The sequence below is a fragment of the Neophocaena asiaeorientalis genome, unplaced genomic scaffold, assembly GCF_003031525.2.
Source record: "Neophocaena asiaeorientalis asiaeorientalis breed wild unplaced genomic scaffold, Neophocaena_asiaeorientalis_V1.1 scaffold147, whole genome shotgun sequence".
NCBI classification, from domain to species: domain Eukaryota; kingdom Metazoa; phylum Chordata; class Mammalia; order Artiodactyla; family Phocoenidae; genus Neophocaena; species Neophocaena asiaeorientalis.
In genome coordinates, this window is record NW_020173758.1 from 7,507,616 (window position 1) to 7,525,296 (window position 17,681).

General features: G+C 36.8%; 1 protein-coding gene across 2 annotated transcripts in view; it reads right to left on the minus strand.

Annotated features, from left to right (window-relative positions):
- The window catches only part of OLFM3 (olfactomedin 3), a 192,060-nt gene that overhangs the window by 47,324 nt on the left and 127,055 nt on the right, over positions 1 to 17,681 (minus strand). The window contains exon 1 of one of the 2 annotated variants that reach the window (XM_024751259.1): positions 5,665 to 5,793. The exons of the other annotated variant lie outside the window; for it this stretch is intronic. Coding sequence (XP_024607027.1) covers positions 5,665 to 5,793 — 129 coding nt within the window. Of the gene's footprint in view, positions 1 to 5,664; positions 5,794 to 17,681 lie in introns of those variants that run through there. 2 annotated transcript variants of the gene reach the window in all.

Here is a 17,681-nt window from a genome sequence, read left to right on the forward strand (position 1 = left end):
TCTCAGAACGTCAGGGGCTTTGAACAGGAAAGAAAGATCCTGAAGACTGAGGTTAAAAATAAAAATTAAAAAAATATCTTGCATTTCAGCATGGTTTTCTTTTTATAAAACCCCTTCTTTTGTATTAGTCTCACTTCTTTTGAACCAACTACCCTTTGAAATAGACATTATCTTATTTAGGAGGAAACTGAAATGCAAAGAACTGAAGCAATGTTTTCCGAAGTCACCCGTTTAGTAAATGTTATATATGGGACTTATACCAATTTTCTCCAGTGTTCAGATCAGAGCTCTTTATGTTCATCCTTTGCAGGTAGATTGCAGATAGATGGCCTATGTCCATTCACCAATAGTTGAAAAAACTTCGCTTTAGAGGAGATGTACCCAGCGAGGGCATTATCCAAACAATGTGGAAACAAGTAGCAGTTGAGACTCCAAAGGAATAATTAGCAGTAAAGCCTTGGCGAGACACAAGTGGAGGGACAGGCAAAGGGACAGAATTCTGATTCTTTGAAGAGGACAGAATCAACTGGTTGAACATTGTTAGGTCTTATGTTTATGGTGAATGTCTGGGAATTTCATAAAAGTACAGACTGAGGCAAAGAAGAATAAGGGGTCAAGCTACTGAAAGGGGTGTACAAGGTAGGGGAAAATAAAGCAGAAAAAAATCCATTTACTAAAACCTATTCAATTTAGAGTAGGAGATACCTGATGATTTAGAGGAGATACCTGGTGAAAAGTCCTTATAAATTATCTGTCTGAGGATAGGTTTGGTCTCAGAGAATGAAATGTGGTTTAGCATGCTAATGACTTTAGTTGTGAAGAGAAGAAATGTGAGGACAGGAATGATAGAGATGTTGACAGACCACACTTAAAGAAGCTGTGTTCTGGAGGATGTGTTAATAAAGATGTCACTGCATAGCAGTTTTCCTCCTATTTCTTATGAGACTAATTGGAACTGAAATAAGAAATATATATTCTTCACTCAAGGCAACCTCAAGGCTCTAAGAAAAACAACTGTAAAAATGACAAACAAACACTAAACCGAAGACACCCTCAAATTCAGGTTGGTTGATCACTTCTTCTCATATTCTGGAAATCATAATGACTCAGAGTTGGGAAGGACTTAGAAGTCATGTCTGGTCCTATGTCTTTCCACTCAGTGACACTTCTCATATATATTCTCCTTGTGTTTCCGCTTGAACTCTGCATAAGGATTTCCCTGCTTCATAGGCAGCCCCTTCCATCGGTGGAAAGCTAAAGGACTGGCTCTGAACTTCTCTCTTAGTAATGTTCCCCCTTTTGCTCTCCTTCTGCTTTAAGTACTTAAGAATAAATCTACTCTCTTACCCATACCACAGTTCTACTCTAAAAAGGCAATTATCACATTCTCTGTGACTTTCAAGATTTACCATTCTGTTCTTTCATCCATTTCCTTAATTTGTTTAGTTGGTCTTTCACAAAATAGACATTGCCTAAGGATTTGGGGAAGAAAAACAGTGGTACAAAACAGAAGTCAGATATCTTCATCCAGGACAAGAGTTGGGAAGGACTTAGAAGTCATGTCTGGTCCTATGTCTTTCCACTCAGTGACACTTCTCATATGTATTCTCCTTGTGTTTCCGCTTGAACTCTGCATGATAAGGATTTCCCTGCTTCATAGGCAGCCCCTTCCATCGGTGGAAAGCTAAAGGACTGGCTCTGAACTTCTCTCTTAGTAATGTTCCCCCTTTTGCTCTCCTTCTGCTTTAAGTACTTAAGAATAAATCTACTCTCTTACCCATACCACAGTTCTACTCTAAAAAGGCAATTATCACATTCTCTGTGACTTTCAAGATTTACCATTCTGTTCTTTCATCCATTTCCTTAATTTGTTTAGTTGGTCTTTCACAAAATAGACATTGCCTAAGGATTTGGGGAAGAAAAACAGTGGTACAAAACAGAAGTCAGATATCTTCATCCAGGACTAAAAAAAAAAAAAAAATTGGTGAGTTAAGAAACTTAGAGAGTATTGAGAGTTTGTATCAGAGTATTCTACTCATTTTCCAAAACTTAAAACTGACTAAGTCATTGAAGTAGTTATTTATGAGGAGAAGCTGGCTAGACATTTGAAAATGTAGCAAAACAAATCATGGAAGCCCACAGGTCCCTTGGAGGCCTCTTCCCACCACAGCGGCAGGGCTGATTGAGAACAGCTGGTGTCTGCTAAATGTCCTCTGCTTATTTAATTATTCTTTTCCAGGTTCTTCCTGGTGTGGAATCCACAGTGTGAGTGATTTCTCAGAAGCTCAGCCTCAGGGGGAAGTTACTCTGCATCAGAGAGACATGCCAGAAGGAGCCTGAGCTTTCTCAGAGCCCAGGTTTTGTCTCTGCAGACACCCGCTCCTCCGAAGGCAGATGGGCCCAGTTATAGATTAGGAGGGGAAGGAAAGAAAGAGTGAGAGAGAGAGAGAGAGAGAGAGAGAGAGAGAGAGAACAGGGCCAAAGAGGAGGATAAAGGGATGTTTCAAGATTCTAAGAGAAGCCAGAGGGAGTTTATTCCCCTAATAAGGAGCAGTGTTTAACTACTTACTGACAAAAATATCCTGGAAATTTATGAGAGAGAGAGAGAGAGAGAGAGAGAGAGAGAGAGAACAGGGCCAAAGAGGAGGATAAAGGGATGTTTCAAGATTCTAAGAGAAGCCAGAGGGAGTTTATTCCCCTAATAAGGAGCAGTGTTTAACTACTTACTGACAAAAATATCCTGGAAATTTAAAAACCTGTTTCAGCTTTTGAGACATTCAAACGTACACTGCCTATTTCAGAGGTACCTGCCATAAACAGATTTAATTGCCTTTAATGATTAAAACCCTATATTTCTTATTTTTGTTTTCTCAAGGTTATTTGAAACTACCATTTTAAAGAAAGACCATATTCATATTTGTGTAAATCTGTACTTTTTGCCCTCTGCACATCCCACAAACACTCATAAAACAAATTTTAAGACCTACATTATTTATTTATTCATTCATTCATTTTCGGGGGGGTGTATACAGACTTGCAAGCACAGACTTTCAAGCTTATACCATTCGTGCTGTCTAAAGTGAGAATGTAGAGTGAGAGAGTTGAGAACGGCTGGACACCATAGCTCTACTTGGAAGGGAACTGTCATCCCTTCCATCTAAGGAAAGTGGAGTCCAGGGACATAGGAAACCACCTGAGATGGACAGAGAGAACCTAGTGTGGCACTAGGGACCAGGAGGGGCAAGGAGAGCAAAGGTGGGTGAGATGACTTCCCTGGTCAGGACTGCAGTCAGGTGACTTGCTTCTACCCTTGATTCTGTCATTAACCAGCGAGGGGAAATCTCTTTAGTCACTTAAACATTTGGGGTCAGTCTTCCCACTTGCAGAATGAGGAGGTTGGATTAGATCAGTCATATTTCCAGCTAAGCTCCTGAGAGTTCTAAGGTTTCTGTGGAGGCATTTTGACCAGGGAAAGGGGTTGATTATATGGGGAGGGAACAGATGATAGAGGCACAGTAAATGCCTCCCCCCAATAATTTATTATTTGACCCATGACCTGTTTTATATATTGGATTTCCACCTCAAGATTCATTCAACAAATATTTATTCTGAATGTATTACATAAGATTTAATTCTAAAAAAAAAAAAAGGCACTGCTGCCAAAAAATAGTGTAAAAATAACTGGCCTGGATAGTTTCTAAGATCCTTTCCAGCATTAACATTTAATGATCTTAATGTAGGAACTAGATTCATTCATTTCTCACCATGGGAATCCTAAGATATGAGCAATTATCTTGAATAGTTAAGGTGGGGAAATTACTTCTGTAATATTTGGCACTTCTGTAAAACATGCACGCACACACACTCACACTCATTCACTCACACTCACACACTTTTGCAACGTGATTTCTCCATTCCAGTGAATAACATAGTGTAAAATTTTCTGAACTTTATTTTTTGTCACTCAAAAGGTGACTCAGTCGTGTCAGAACATTTGTAGACCATACCAATATTTTATATTTTTCAACCAAGAGATTATTAATCAGAAGAAATCCATTTTCTTTAAATTACTAATTTAAAGAAAATGGATTTACTTTAAACTCATAAGAGAGCAAGAAGTTCTAAAAAAATCATGCATAATTTTGGAAAGTTGATTCTCCTCCATCAACAAGAAACAGGAAATAACCAAACCAATATCTGTAGACACAGAAAATATACATATCAGAACCAAGGTACCAAGTTTGAAACATAGCTTTTTCATGAATTGCTTAACTAGATTCATTTCTTGAAAGAGTTAATTCAACAACTAAGTTGTTAAAAATCACCAGGTACTTGAACATTGAGGAAATTTGGCTCAGTAAATATTAAATAATGTAAATTTCTTTGTTTTGTGATTGCTTATTAATGCCATGTCATGGTTTCTTTATAACTACAAATGTCTTTTACACCCTCCTGCCACACACATCATACAGGGAAGGAGGGGAATCTCAATAATGGAGGCACTGAGGTACCATAAGTGGTTCAACGGAGGTAAAAATATAAAAGCAGGTCAAAGTGTGCCTCACATGTGCTCTGCTGTTGCCCTGAGCACCAGGTTAATCTGGCAAATTATGTAATTAATTTGATCTGCCTCTACTCAGTTAATTACACGTTGATTGATAGAGTAATTATTATTAGTAACTGCAAACATATCTTGAAAATGGAGAGTTGCTTTTTTTTTTTTTTAAGTATCTGACTTTTTCTGATCTGTGGGAGCAGTCCAATGGTAAAAAACAGATAAACATAAAAAGGTAAAGGGCTCTGAATACTAATTGTTTCTGTACTTATTATTTGCTAGCAGGGAAATTGTTTTTCCAGGTTATTCCTTCTATTTGAATTTGTAAGCTTCTATTTGAAGAACCAATAGTTTTCATTTTTATTTGAAATATTTTAGAGTATTGCCAAATAAACCATGAGAAAAGACATTTTTTATAATGTGGGAAGGGTTAAAAAGCCACTAATCGTAGATGAATGAAGACTACAGAGTTAGCCTTGTGACAGGAGAAGAGTTTATGAAAAAATTAAACAATACAGGGAGATGATTTTATCAAGTAAGTTTTCTGTTCGTGATTCGTAGCTCTCTTAAAGGATTTTTTGGTCATGCTTTAAATTGCTGAATTTTTTTTTTTTATTCATTTATGTTTAAAAGAGGTTGGTTTCTCTGACTGAATGCATTTCAGTCACAGGAATTGAATTCCAAAGAAGAACCTGCTATAGTAAAACTAGATTAGCTAGAATATACCCTATAGCATATTCTGTAGGAAAAATTATGGGGATTTTACAGATGTTAAAAGAAGTAAAATAATAAGAAACAAAACATATTTTAAAAGAAAGAATTCTTCAAAACCTCAGAACAATATAAATTAAAGCTTTTCATTAAGAATTTGATGAATCTAGTATTTCCTTTCACAGCTAATTTCTCAGGCAGTTCGTTTATTCTTTGATGTAACTTTAAAGTGTTCCTAAAGGAACATCCATGACTAAAGTTACCACATAAATATTGTATTGTTGAAGAAGACCTGTAAATAGAGAAGCAAAATCTCAGCCTTTGCAGTTTACAAAATAAAGCCCACTGGTTTAATGCACTTACTTCCCAAGACGGCCAAACCCACCGGAGTGACTTACTAAGGTATCTGGCGTTGATAGCCTCGTGGTGTTCAGTCCTACCAAAGATGGGAGAGTTTGGGACATCCAGTTTGATATCATTGCCATGGTGCTAAGCACAGCGCCAAGCTTCAGCAGTGGAAGACTCATTGCTGTGGAGCTAATGAGTTTTCATAGTGACTGATTAAGATCCTGGTTCTGGGCTGGCAGCGGGAGGCGTGACTGCAGCACGCCACCTCTACAGCATGAAAAGATGAAAAGAGATCAACTTCCCAAGCTCTAATCATGCAGGGAAAGCTTACAGAACCTCTTTCCCTCACCCTCACAGGAAGTTCCCTGCTCTTCCCTTTTCCTCCTTTACCAGATACTTTGCTGGATCATCAAACAAAATATTCTTGATAGGGCTTCACTGGTAATTGTTAGAGCAGAGGTTGAAGGAAGGAGGAAATTAGAGCTTTTCCTGCTCCACTATATAGTCAGTTACCATCAACAGAGTTCACTGCCTCTGGGATTTCTGTCAGTATAATCAGCTTCTCTTTATCCTTCATAAAAAAACATAGCACCCTTAAATTGAGGTCTGTCAAAGCGCGCATTTCAAACACCAAATTTAATATCCACAGATTTCTCTGAGCATGGAAAAAGTGCTTTTAGACAAAACATGAAAACAAAGTCTGAAGAGAATATCCAAGATGATTAGATAATTGAGTAAGAAATTATTTTTTATATAGTAACCTAAAATTAGCACTGTTGCCTCTTAAAAAAAATTGTCAGAGATTAATAGCTACTGCCTGTGGAGGACATTGCCCTAGGCACCTTATATGTGAACAGACAGAAAAGGCAGCCTTGGAGAAAAGCTCCTGATAAAGAAATTTCATAGGTTCCCAGTTTTGCTTTCACGAATGAATGCTTAGCAGTTTCTCAGGCACACAGCAAACTCAGTTAACTCTATTTTCACCTTGTGAAGAATGACAGACCAGTACTGCAAGTTTATGTCATGAGAGAACATGTGACATTAAAAAAGCACAAGACTTGGCTTCTGTGACTCCCCAGGGAGTCTGAGGTCTAGCTCCTTGTTCTCTTGCAGTTAGTTGAGTGACTGGCCAGTGAATTAAAACTCCTTGGCTTCACTTTTTTTTTTCCTGCGATATGTGGGGGGTGGACTCGCTGCTCTCCAAGGCCCCTTCCAGCTGTGAAATTCAATAATCTGTTTATTAGAGTTCTGACGGCAAATGTATATATTGAATTTGCGGCTTATGGGTAATTTTATTATACTCTTTTTACAAATACTGCAAAATTGTCCACATCCAAATCTCAGGTCCCAAATGGAATAAATCAGAGGCCCTTGTCTTATATAATATATGTGGTTTAAAATAAAAATACAGAGAGAAGACGTGAAGGGAAATGTGGGTGAATGAAAATTAAGTGAAAAAGAATCATATGAAAAGGAAAAAAATACTGTTTTGATTCCTTAGGAGAATTCTGGAATTGTTTGTATCTGGAAAGATACGTATTTTCCTTAAACAGTTTTGGCAGGAGAAATAAAGAGAATATCTTTAATAAAATTGAAAGACATATATATTTATAAAGGTGTGTGTGCCTTTATTCTTCAAAACAGCTTTAAACTGGGGTGAATACTGAGACTCCTCAAATCTTCCTTGCATATATTACGTTGAAATCCAGGCTACATTTTTTCTTTCAGAATACATCCAGATGATTTCAGCTGACCCTTATTTTTTAACCACAGTGCCCAGAAAACCAAATATTACGTATTTTTGTCTTTTTCAAAAATCGTGTCATATGCAAAATTTAACATAAAAGCACCATAGTTTATATATTAAACTTAGTATTAAATAACAGCATTCATAGAAAGGACTGTTAAATTTTACATTATTATTACAATATGGCAGTAACAAAAAGTAAAGTGGATATACAAATCTAGTTGTTTGAAAAATTACCAGGAACTCTACCTGACTTTAATAAAGGAGAAGAGTCTCTTTTAAGAGCTTAATTTCCAAAATTGAAAACTAATATAAATGCAATTACTGGATAACTTAAGATGCAACATGGTAGATGGTAATTATACTTATTAATGAGCTATCAATCAACAAAATAATAGCTTCTTTAGAAGAATATAACATGAATATCAGGGGAAACCAGTACTCTTATTTGCAGATTTAAAAGAAATGAAGAAATAAAGAAAAATACAATATAAATGGAAAGCTTCTTGCAATTTCCCAGAGATGCAAATACCTGCACTGAAGAACTGAAAGAGAACAACAGTGAAAGTTTATGATTTGATGATGTTTATGAACAATGTAAAAGCTATAATGTGTGGTTTAAAAAAAAACAGATTTAAATGGCACACATTGAAATAGAAAAGCTTAAATTATAATGATTGTTAGTTATGGGAAATAAAATAGCTATGATTTATAAAAGGTTAAATAGTTTGCATTGCTCTCATAATCTAGTAAATTGATTATAATTTCCATTTTATAAGTTGGGCTCCTGTTTGCAGATGGGGAAGCTGATTTTTCTATGTGGATGTAGCAACCTGTGTTCAGGGCAAGAAACCCAGTGGTTACAGAAGTCCCACAAGCATGGTGTGAATGTTGATGGAGTAAAGTAGCAAGAGACAAGCCTGGAAATACTAGCAGTTACCAACTCCCAGGGCTTCACAGTCAGCCAAAGATGTTTGGATATTATCTTGGATGCAATTCAGGAATTTTAAGCAAGGCTGTGAAGTCATTAGTTTTATGTCTGAAATTATTACATTGGCATTTTCATGATGCAGGATAGGCTGATGGGGGTTGTAGGAACAGCAAAGCATATCAGAGACAGGAACGTAACTTAGGAGCATATTCTCATAGTTCAGGCAAGAGATGACAAGGGCCTAGAACAAGAAACTGTCTGTGGAGCTCAAAAGGATGGATACCGTAAAGAATTGGGGTGAAATCGTTAGTGATTGAATAGATGTGAGAAGTGTGGGAGAGGAAGTTATTGATTAATATAATTATTCATTAGATATTTTATGGTAGAGTGATTTCATGATAAACCTATATAGTAAATATTTAGTAAGCAAATAATTAATGACCAAGAAAGACTTATAGGTAATCTTTTGTAATATTGGCATGTGCTGTCATTGGAATTTTATTTTTCTTTGATCTGGAGCACGAAAGTTTAACATTGCTTTGGTACTCAGTACACTTGCTAGTCTGGGGACTATCTGTATGGTAGGTGTGTGTGTTGTTTTCTGGGGAACCTAGCTTGACTAAAAGAATAGGTGAACCAAAGTGACCTCTAGAAAGAGCAAAGTAGACCCTTGCTAGCAAGGAGGAAAAATAGGAAGAGTGGCATAAAGTAGAGGAAGAGGCTTAAAGTTTATGCTAACTTCGTACTCAGTCACAGAGGATGAAGAGAATAATACAACTTTGCTGAGTGACACAAAGTCATTCTGGGTCTCTGGAGCTAATAGTCCAACTCAAAATGGAGAAAAAGGACTGATGTTCTTGCTTCTTCCTTCACTGAGAAGTCAAAGCAATTACAAGAGAACTTCCATAAGGTCCTATTACTCTACCTACCCACCTGCCTCACCTGTGCCCACATGACTCTACCTTTTCTCCTGTTCCACACATAAATTGTTTGTGTTCCTAGGTAAGGTTGATTCCCCCACTCTGCACTAGATGAGTGCCTTTCAGACTATCATGCATAAGGAATTACCAGGAGAGCTTGATAAGACCCAGATTCCTTTGTCCCACCCTGAGAGTCTGACTTATTAGCTCTAGCACAGGGCCAAATAATTTGCATTTCTGACAGTCTCCTAACTGATTCTCATTCTGCCATTCTTGGACCACCTTTGAGTAGACTGCCCTAGATCACATCCATCTCATCAACTCAATGACAGCTCTCTTAATCCTTTCCTCTCTTACTGACATCAATAAATCTTCCCACTTTAATGGGCCATTCACAGCAGGATATAAACACCCACTTATATCACTCATTTTAAATACAAACAGGTAAACAGTAGTTTCTTGATCCTATTTTCTCTCCATTTATTTCCCCTATCACTCACTGTCCCTTTGCAGCATACCTTCCTGAGAGTTGTCTATACTCACCGTCTTCAGTTTCTCTTTCCCTAATCAAGGTTTTGTTCACACTTCTCTACTCCACTGATACCACTTTTATCAAGGCTAGCAATGATACCATGTTGCTAAATCCAGCAGTCAATTCTCAGTCCTCAACTTTCTTGACCTATGAACAGCATTCATCAGACTTTTACTTTATCCTTCCTGAAATAATTTCTTCAAGGATACCACATCCACCTAGTTTTCCTTCTACGTTCTGACTTACCCTTCTCAGTCTCTTTTGTCGATTCTTCCTCATCTATATGCTAATGACTCCCAAATTCATTTCTTCCTCGCAGACCTCTCCTATCAATTCAGACCTGTATATCCAATTATCTACTTGACATCTCCACTTGGATGGTTAATAGACATCTTAAATTGAGCATGTAAAAAAAAAATGAGCTTCTGATATGCCTTTCCCACCTCCAGCAAACAAAGCAAAAGAAACCAAAAAATTATATACATGTAACCATTCCTATAGTCTTCTTCATTTCAGTTCCATGGTTGAAAAGTTAGATTTCAACCTTAACTTTTTCTTTTTTTTTTTTTGCATCTCTTATCAGTTTCATCATCAGGTCTTTTCATCTCTACTTTCAAAATATACCCAGCATTCAACCATTTTACACCACTCTCACTGCCACCATGCTGCTCCAAAGTCATCATCATCTCTCATCTGGTTTAATACAAGAGCCACTGCTAATTGACCTTGTACCACTTCAGTCCTTTTTTTAACCCCCCAACAGAGTGATTCTGTTAAATTGTAAGATTATATTATTCCTCTTCTTAAAACTCTTTAATAGATTCCCATTTCACTCCTGGTAAAAGTGAGAATATTTAGCATGAACCATAAGGTTCTGCATGATCTGGCTTCCTCTTATTTCACTGATCTCATTTCTTATAACCCTTCCCTTCACTGGAGTCACTCTGGTTCTTCAGAGATGCAAGATAATTTTCCACCTCAGGGCTTCTAGTCTCTCAAATGTCTTCTCACTTCCTTTTTGTTTTAATTCAAAGATCACTTTCTCATAAGATCTTTGCTGACCACACTATCTCAAATTTCTACATTTTTCACCTGATCATTTCATGTTGTCTTTTGCTGGTTTACATTTTTTCTCCTTAGAACTTATCACAGGTTAGGATCCTATATATTTTAATTATTCATCTTGTTATTTCTTTTATCCACTAGAAATAAAGTTCCATGAAAGCAGGAACGTTGCCTGTTCTGTTCACTGGGGTATTCTCTATGCCTAGGAGAGTACCTAGTACATAGCAGGTTATCAGTAAGTATTAAATTAATGCATAAATTAATATATTATTGTTTTGTTCCTGAACTTCCCTCATTGTAAAATGGAGACCATTTTAAATGCAAAAATTAAAATAGAGCCTCCCCGCTTTGTTGCAAAATGAGCCAGTGTAATATTATTGCATTTTGCACGTGTGTTGTTACGTGTACACGATGAATGTATACCTGAGTAAAAAGATAGTGTAAACTTAAAAGTTAAGAATGCTTTTTCCTTCCAAATTTGATATTTAGAATGCAAGCACTTTTGGTCTAAGCCAAGAAGTACTGTCTCTCTTATTTTGACTTCTCTTGATAAGCCTCAAGTCACTGGAACCCTGAATAAATATATGAAATATATTTCTTCTCTTCCTCTTGCCTTTGGCTAATGAAGTTTGCCTCCAATAACATAGGGGAGGATGGAAGGGACTGTAGGCTATGGAAAGGATGAGTTAAAATAAAATGAATTGGAGAAGATGGAGATCTTAGTGTCCATTCACTCAACTTCCTTTCATTTGGCTCCTGGCAATCAATTAGGGACCACCTGTAGCTCCTAGAATTCAGTGCTTTGCCATTCTTGCCTTGAGGTTTCAGGGTTGTCTTAAAAGTGTTCACTAAAGAAAGAATGTATTGAGTGAAAAACATTAGCAAAGTTCTCTAAAGGAGGGATTTCTGTCTTCTCATCTTTGCCTTCATCTGAGAAGCCGACTGATGCTCTATAAGCCCAGGGGATCCTCTGTTGGCAGCTTTTGTTGCTACTTCAAAGGAGAAAAAAATGGATGTGTGCGGGAGGAATATATTCAGGGCAAACATGGTTTTTTGTTTTTTTTTTTAACTCTGACTTTCTACTCAAACTTGAAGAAGTGAAAAAATATAAATCCAGGATTAGGCTAGAGGAAAGGAGGATGCAAAGTGGTGTGACAGAGAGACCCTCAGACTGTAAGGCAAAAGACTTAAATTTTGCATCACTTAGTCATTGCCTTGCTCTGGGTCGTTCAGCTGGGAAATGGAGAGATTAAATTGAATTTCCTATATAGTCCCTTCCATGATATAGTGCCATACTTAAGAGCTCAGCTTCGATCTTTGCAGTTACACAAGCCCCTCCTCGCTTTCTGCTCTGACACTACTAGACAGCTGGCTGTGTGACCTCCCAGAGCCTCGGTTTCCCTATGTGTGAATCGGGGATAACAAGAGAACCTGATTCCTTAGGAATTTGTGAGGATGAAATAAACATCTACATATAAAGCCCTTATCACAAGATTTGGCAAACAAGGAGTTCTCAATCAATATTTGTCATCATTACTCTAGTGCAAAAGAAGTTTATGTATCTTTTCCCCATATTTATAGAAGAGAGAATAGAGATAGAAATTGTTAGCAATAAGGAAGTAAAGATCACCAAATTTTGTATAAATTACCAATGTAAAGGTTTAGCTTTAAGAGTTTTAAAAGGGTAAAATATTCTTGATTCCAGTGTGCTTGGTTCATAGGGATTGGCTGACAGCAGTATCCTAGAAAGGGTCTAAAGCATACCCATCCCACAGGCCAGCCTTGAGGAGCCACTTGTTTAAGCCTGTCTGCCTGGCACTGTTCTTAGAGCTTTATTTGTATGAATTCATTTAATTCTCACACAAACCCTATGAGGTTGGTATTGTTACTATAACCAGCTTATAGATGAGGAACTGAGGCACTGAGAAGTTAAGTAAGCTAGCCTAGGTCACACAGCTAATTAAGGGCAAGTTCAGTATCTGAACCTCAACTGTCACATTCTAAGTATGCTTTTAAGTATTATGCAAACACATATGTGCACACACACAAAAAATACACATGCAATAACAGTATTATAGCAACTATTTATTTCAAGTTTAATCTTTTTTTAAATAATTGGAATTATTTGGGGGAAGCATTGCAGTTTAGTCATTGCATGCTCTCAGTAAATGAATACTTAAAGCTGAGCACAAAAATTAAAAGTAATGTGTCTTACTTATTGAGTTTATCTTTGAATGTGACAGAGCCAGGTCAGGGAGTCACTGACTCAGGTAAGTGTTCAGTCCCTGCTTCATTTTCATTGGAATCTATTTTCAGGTTTTTCTAATTCACCCAACTTACCAGGGCAGACAAGTGTTAAATTATTGCCAAAAGCTCTTCTGGAAGAAATTGTTTAGAAAGAGAAATCTCAAAGAGGTTGGAAAATTGCCTGGTGATCAGAAAGAAGACTGTTTCAGTGGTAGCGTGAAAGAATAAAATTGGATCTTAAAATGTGCAGTTTTCTGAAAGGTTGTTGTAAGTTGTTTCATAAAACTTATCTCCCTCTTGGAAGTTGAAATGTATGTTTAGCAGGAACCAAAATTCTGGTAGTAGTAAATACCCCCAAACATCAAAGTATAAAAGAATACATTTGTAGCTTGCTTTTTAACAAATTCACATAAACAGCAGGAGCTCTGCAGAGTTAATTTGTACGTAGCAGCATTAGCTACTTATTTGTCAGCATTGTCCCCTCATCAGTATGTGTAGTCAAAGTTGTTTTGTGATTTGAAAGAAAGCTCTAGCAGACAAACATAGTTAAACATAAATGTCTAAGGATCTGGACTTGAAACAAGTCAGGCAAGCTTCATCATTGAAAGAGTCGTGAGAGTTATGTAGTTTTATAAAAGGGGGTTGGAAAAACAGTTAAGGCCAGGTCATTAAAACAACCATCACATAGATGAAGCTGTACAAGCTCATTACCTCATTTGCTTGTCCTTTTTTGTTTCAACACATTTAAGAACAACTGACCTTATAAAAACAGTTTTAGGAGGACAGAAGTAACTTGACTTACAAACAGCTCCCTTTGTGAATACTCATCTGAAAGGGGCCCAATGACATATATATGAACTTGACATGGATAAGTAAAGGAAAACTGTTGACAAAGGTTATCTCTTGTTATTGAAGTTAAACAGATGATTTTTTTCTGCTTCCTAATATTTTTTGTTCTCTCATTTCCCAGCTTAATTATGTATTATTTTCTGTTAGAAAAACGTAAGCAGAAGTATGTCATTATTCTCTCATTGACTTTTAAAGGCATTGATCTGTTAAACATTTATTAAGTACATTCTTTGGGCCAGGAACAGTACAATACTGAAAAATGCAAGATTAATGTGGTACAGCCTCATATTTTGGGTAATTTATCAATCTGAGAATGTAACAGACTATAAACAAATATGTACATATGAACTGAATAGTTCCAATCTTATAGAGATATAGTGGAGGATTAAAAGAAAAGGAGATTGGTATCTTCTGGTGAAATGGTCAGGAAAAAGATAGTGCTTGAGCTGGTTTTAAAAGTTTAGCTCTTAATTCTCTTAATTCTTAACTCAGGGAAATGGACAGTGTAGTTTACTATGGACCCAAAAATAAAATAAAATTTAAGTCATAAGGAATTTTGTGCAATGCTTCAAAGAGTAGAGAATTATATTCTTCAGCCCTTCCTTTGTCAATATGCATCATTTGTCCTAGTACATTTTTACCTCTCTTCCAATTAATAAAATAAAATCATGATATTTACTTAAACCATAATAATATAGGGCTATTGAGTGAAAAAAGAGAATAGAAAAAATGAACATTATTGTGAAAACAGCATTTTCCTTGAGAAGGAAGAGAGGTAAATAGAAATATCAAAGCTCTTGAAGGACCTTGCATTATCAAGAAAATTGTACTTAAAATTACATGCACATGTCAACAGGGGGTAGTTTGAATTCTAATATTTACATGTAATATGAGTCATAAAGCATATGGCTGAAAATTTAATTCTAGTATAGATGCTTCTTGTCAAGTGTCTGGTAAAATGTATGCAGATAGGGTATAGCATGAGGAGTGCTGCAATATTTGCCATTATTGAAAGTAGATTGTCTTTGCAGTGCATTCTCTCTCTCTCTCTCCTTCCCTTCCCCTCCCTCCCTCCCTCCCTACTTTTTCTTCTCCCTTCTCTCTCTACCTTCTTTCCTTTTTATCTTCCACCCTTTCTTCTACCCTTTCCTTCTTCTCTCTTCTTCTCCCTCCCTTTATTCTCCTTCCTTTCTTTTTCTCTTTCACTATCACCTACGTGTCCTACACTGAAGTAGGATACTAGTATGGTTGCAAGGGCTCCCCAGGTGATTCTGATGTGTTCCCAATTTTTAACAGCCTAGGCTGTATGGCTACAATTTAAGCACAAATAATTCTAGTATTTTACACTTCAAATTTGGAAGTTTTATGTTTTACCTTTCTACTCATTCAACACTATTTAAAACAAAACAAAATAAACAAAAGTTCCCTTTTCTAAACATTCAAGCTTGCATGCTTAGGCTATGTGGTCGTAAGGTTTTCAAGAGGTTATTGAACTCAAACCTTACTGTGGTCGTAAGGTTTTCAAGAGGTTATTGAACTTAAAACTGGAGACTGCTCATAACTACTGTTCAGTAATGGTAATGCGCCATTCATGTGCACCTCATTTTTCTTCTAAGAGTGATTCAGAAACATGCCCATGATAAAAAATGTGTCCTTTCTTAAATAGTTTTCCTTTCAATAATATACGTATTAATATCAAAATACATGTATAAGTTAGTATTTTTCTATAAAAATTGCATTTAGAATTATTTGAGGAGCAACGTGTGTTTCATGGTGAATTACTTATGCATTCAATAGGGATTTATTGATCATCCTTTATATGCTAAACACTAAATGCTAGAGATCAAAGATTAATAAAATTCACTCATTTAGGATCTCAGAAACAAGAGAGAAAAACACATATAAAATAATTTCAATATAATGTGCTATGTAATTTGTACAAAATGTAGTAGGACATAAACAGGTTAGTAATGAATTCAGTTTAGGTGGGATAGAAAAAGCTTCAGGAGACTGTAGGTTTAGGTGCATTCAGTAGAATTTCCTAAGTAGATCAGGAAGGAAAGGCCATTCTATCCCAGGAACAGCATGTGAAAATGTACCACCAAGGTGTCAGAGATCACATGTTCTTTACGGAGCTCTAAGTAGCATGGACTAGGGCCAGTGAAAAGCGCCTGGTGGGGTGGGGGGAGGGAGGAGATAGGATTGGAGAGGTAGCAGGGACCACCAGCTGGTGCTTGCGGCTCTCCCAGGAGATTAGATTTTACTAAAACTAGTCTTTCAAGAGTTGCAGGAAGGAGAGTGATAGCTAACTTGTTTGTTATTTGGGGAAAGATTACTCAGAAAAGGTGCAATAAATACTGGGGAGAGGGGTAAGGAGGAGATTGACAGCTGGGAGAGCAGTTAGGGGGCTGTTTGGATGCTCCGGTAAGAACTGAGATGAACAGAGGAAGGATAACACATGGGCTAGGCAATTTACATAGAATTTTGTGAATTATTAGATATGGAGGCCGACAAGAATAAACTCTAGATTTCACGAAACACAGTATTGCAGAAAAAGTGCTGGGGAATCATCGAGAACAGTGCTAAACATTAAGGTGCATATGAATCACTGGGGGGTCTTGTTAAAATGTAAATTTTACTTCAGAAGTTGAGGGCAGGGCCTGAGATTCTGCAGTTTGAGCAAGCTCCCAGGTGGTCAGAGTGGCTGGTCTACAGACCACACTTTGAGGAGAAGGGGCCATGGAAGCCAACTAAGTGAAGGGCTGATGTGTGTGGACACACATCCATGTGTGATGAAGAAGGTACAACCAAGGAAAGAAAAAGGGTCAAGCTCTGCAAGAGAAGGGAGAGTGAGGATTCCCAAACACACATATTTCTCACTGAAAAAAGGGGTTCAGGAGTTCCCACCATCCAGAGATGGTTGTTAGCAGAAAGCAGATGTTTAAATTTAATACAGTTTAAATGGGCCCTAAAATTTCTTAAAGTAAAGTTATAGTTAAAATTTTATCTTGGAAAAGAAAGATGAACATTAAATTATCTTACAATTGTGAGGATATATTAGCATGAATTAAGAATAGATGACGCTTTGTGTGTGTGTGTGTGAGGTTAGTTTTAAAAAATATTGTCATCTGTTTTCACAGCACAATCATGAAGAGATTTGTTTTTGCAAAACTCTCCAAGGAGCTACCTAATTTTTTCAGGACCTTTGATATTCAAATCATTATCTTTTAAAGAGCCCATTCCATAATTTCTCTCTTCAATTGTTAAAGGATATAAATCTGCCAGGCACTGTTTAATAATCTCCTTGTATTTTATCAGGGCAGTTATCTCAACACTTCCATCACTGCATGAAACCGTGTGTCATTTGCATGATTTTGATTACCTTCCATTATATTTGCATTGAATAACATTGGATAGTTGCCATATATAAAAATCAGTGGCTTAAGATGGATGCCACTGTTAGGCAGTGAGGGATATTTTAGTGGGATCTGAGGGGTTTCATTTAAAAAGTGTCATAATTTGTAAATATTTGAGTTTTGATGGCTGTTGCTGCCTTACGCAGCTTCACAATGGCAGGACTTGGGTAGCACGAACTCAGGGTTGACTACAGACTTAGCATGGGTGGTCACCCATGTACTCTGATATTGGGATGAGTGGAAACAGAAGAGGATGATGTTTTCACTTAATTCACTCATTTTAGGGAAGTAGTCTATTAACTATATGTAGAAAGGTTGATGCATTGTGTTTCTGCAGCTATGAAAATTGAAATGTATTCG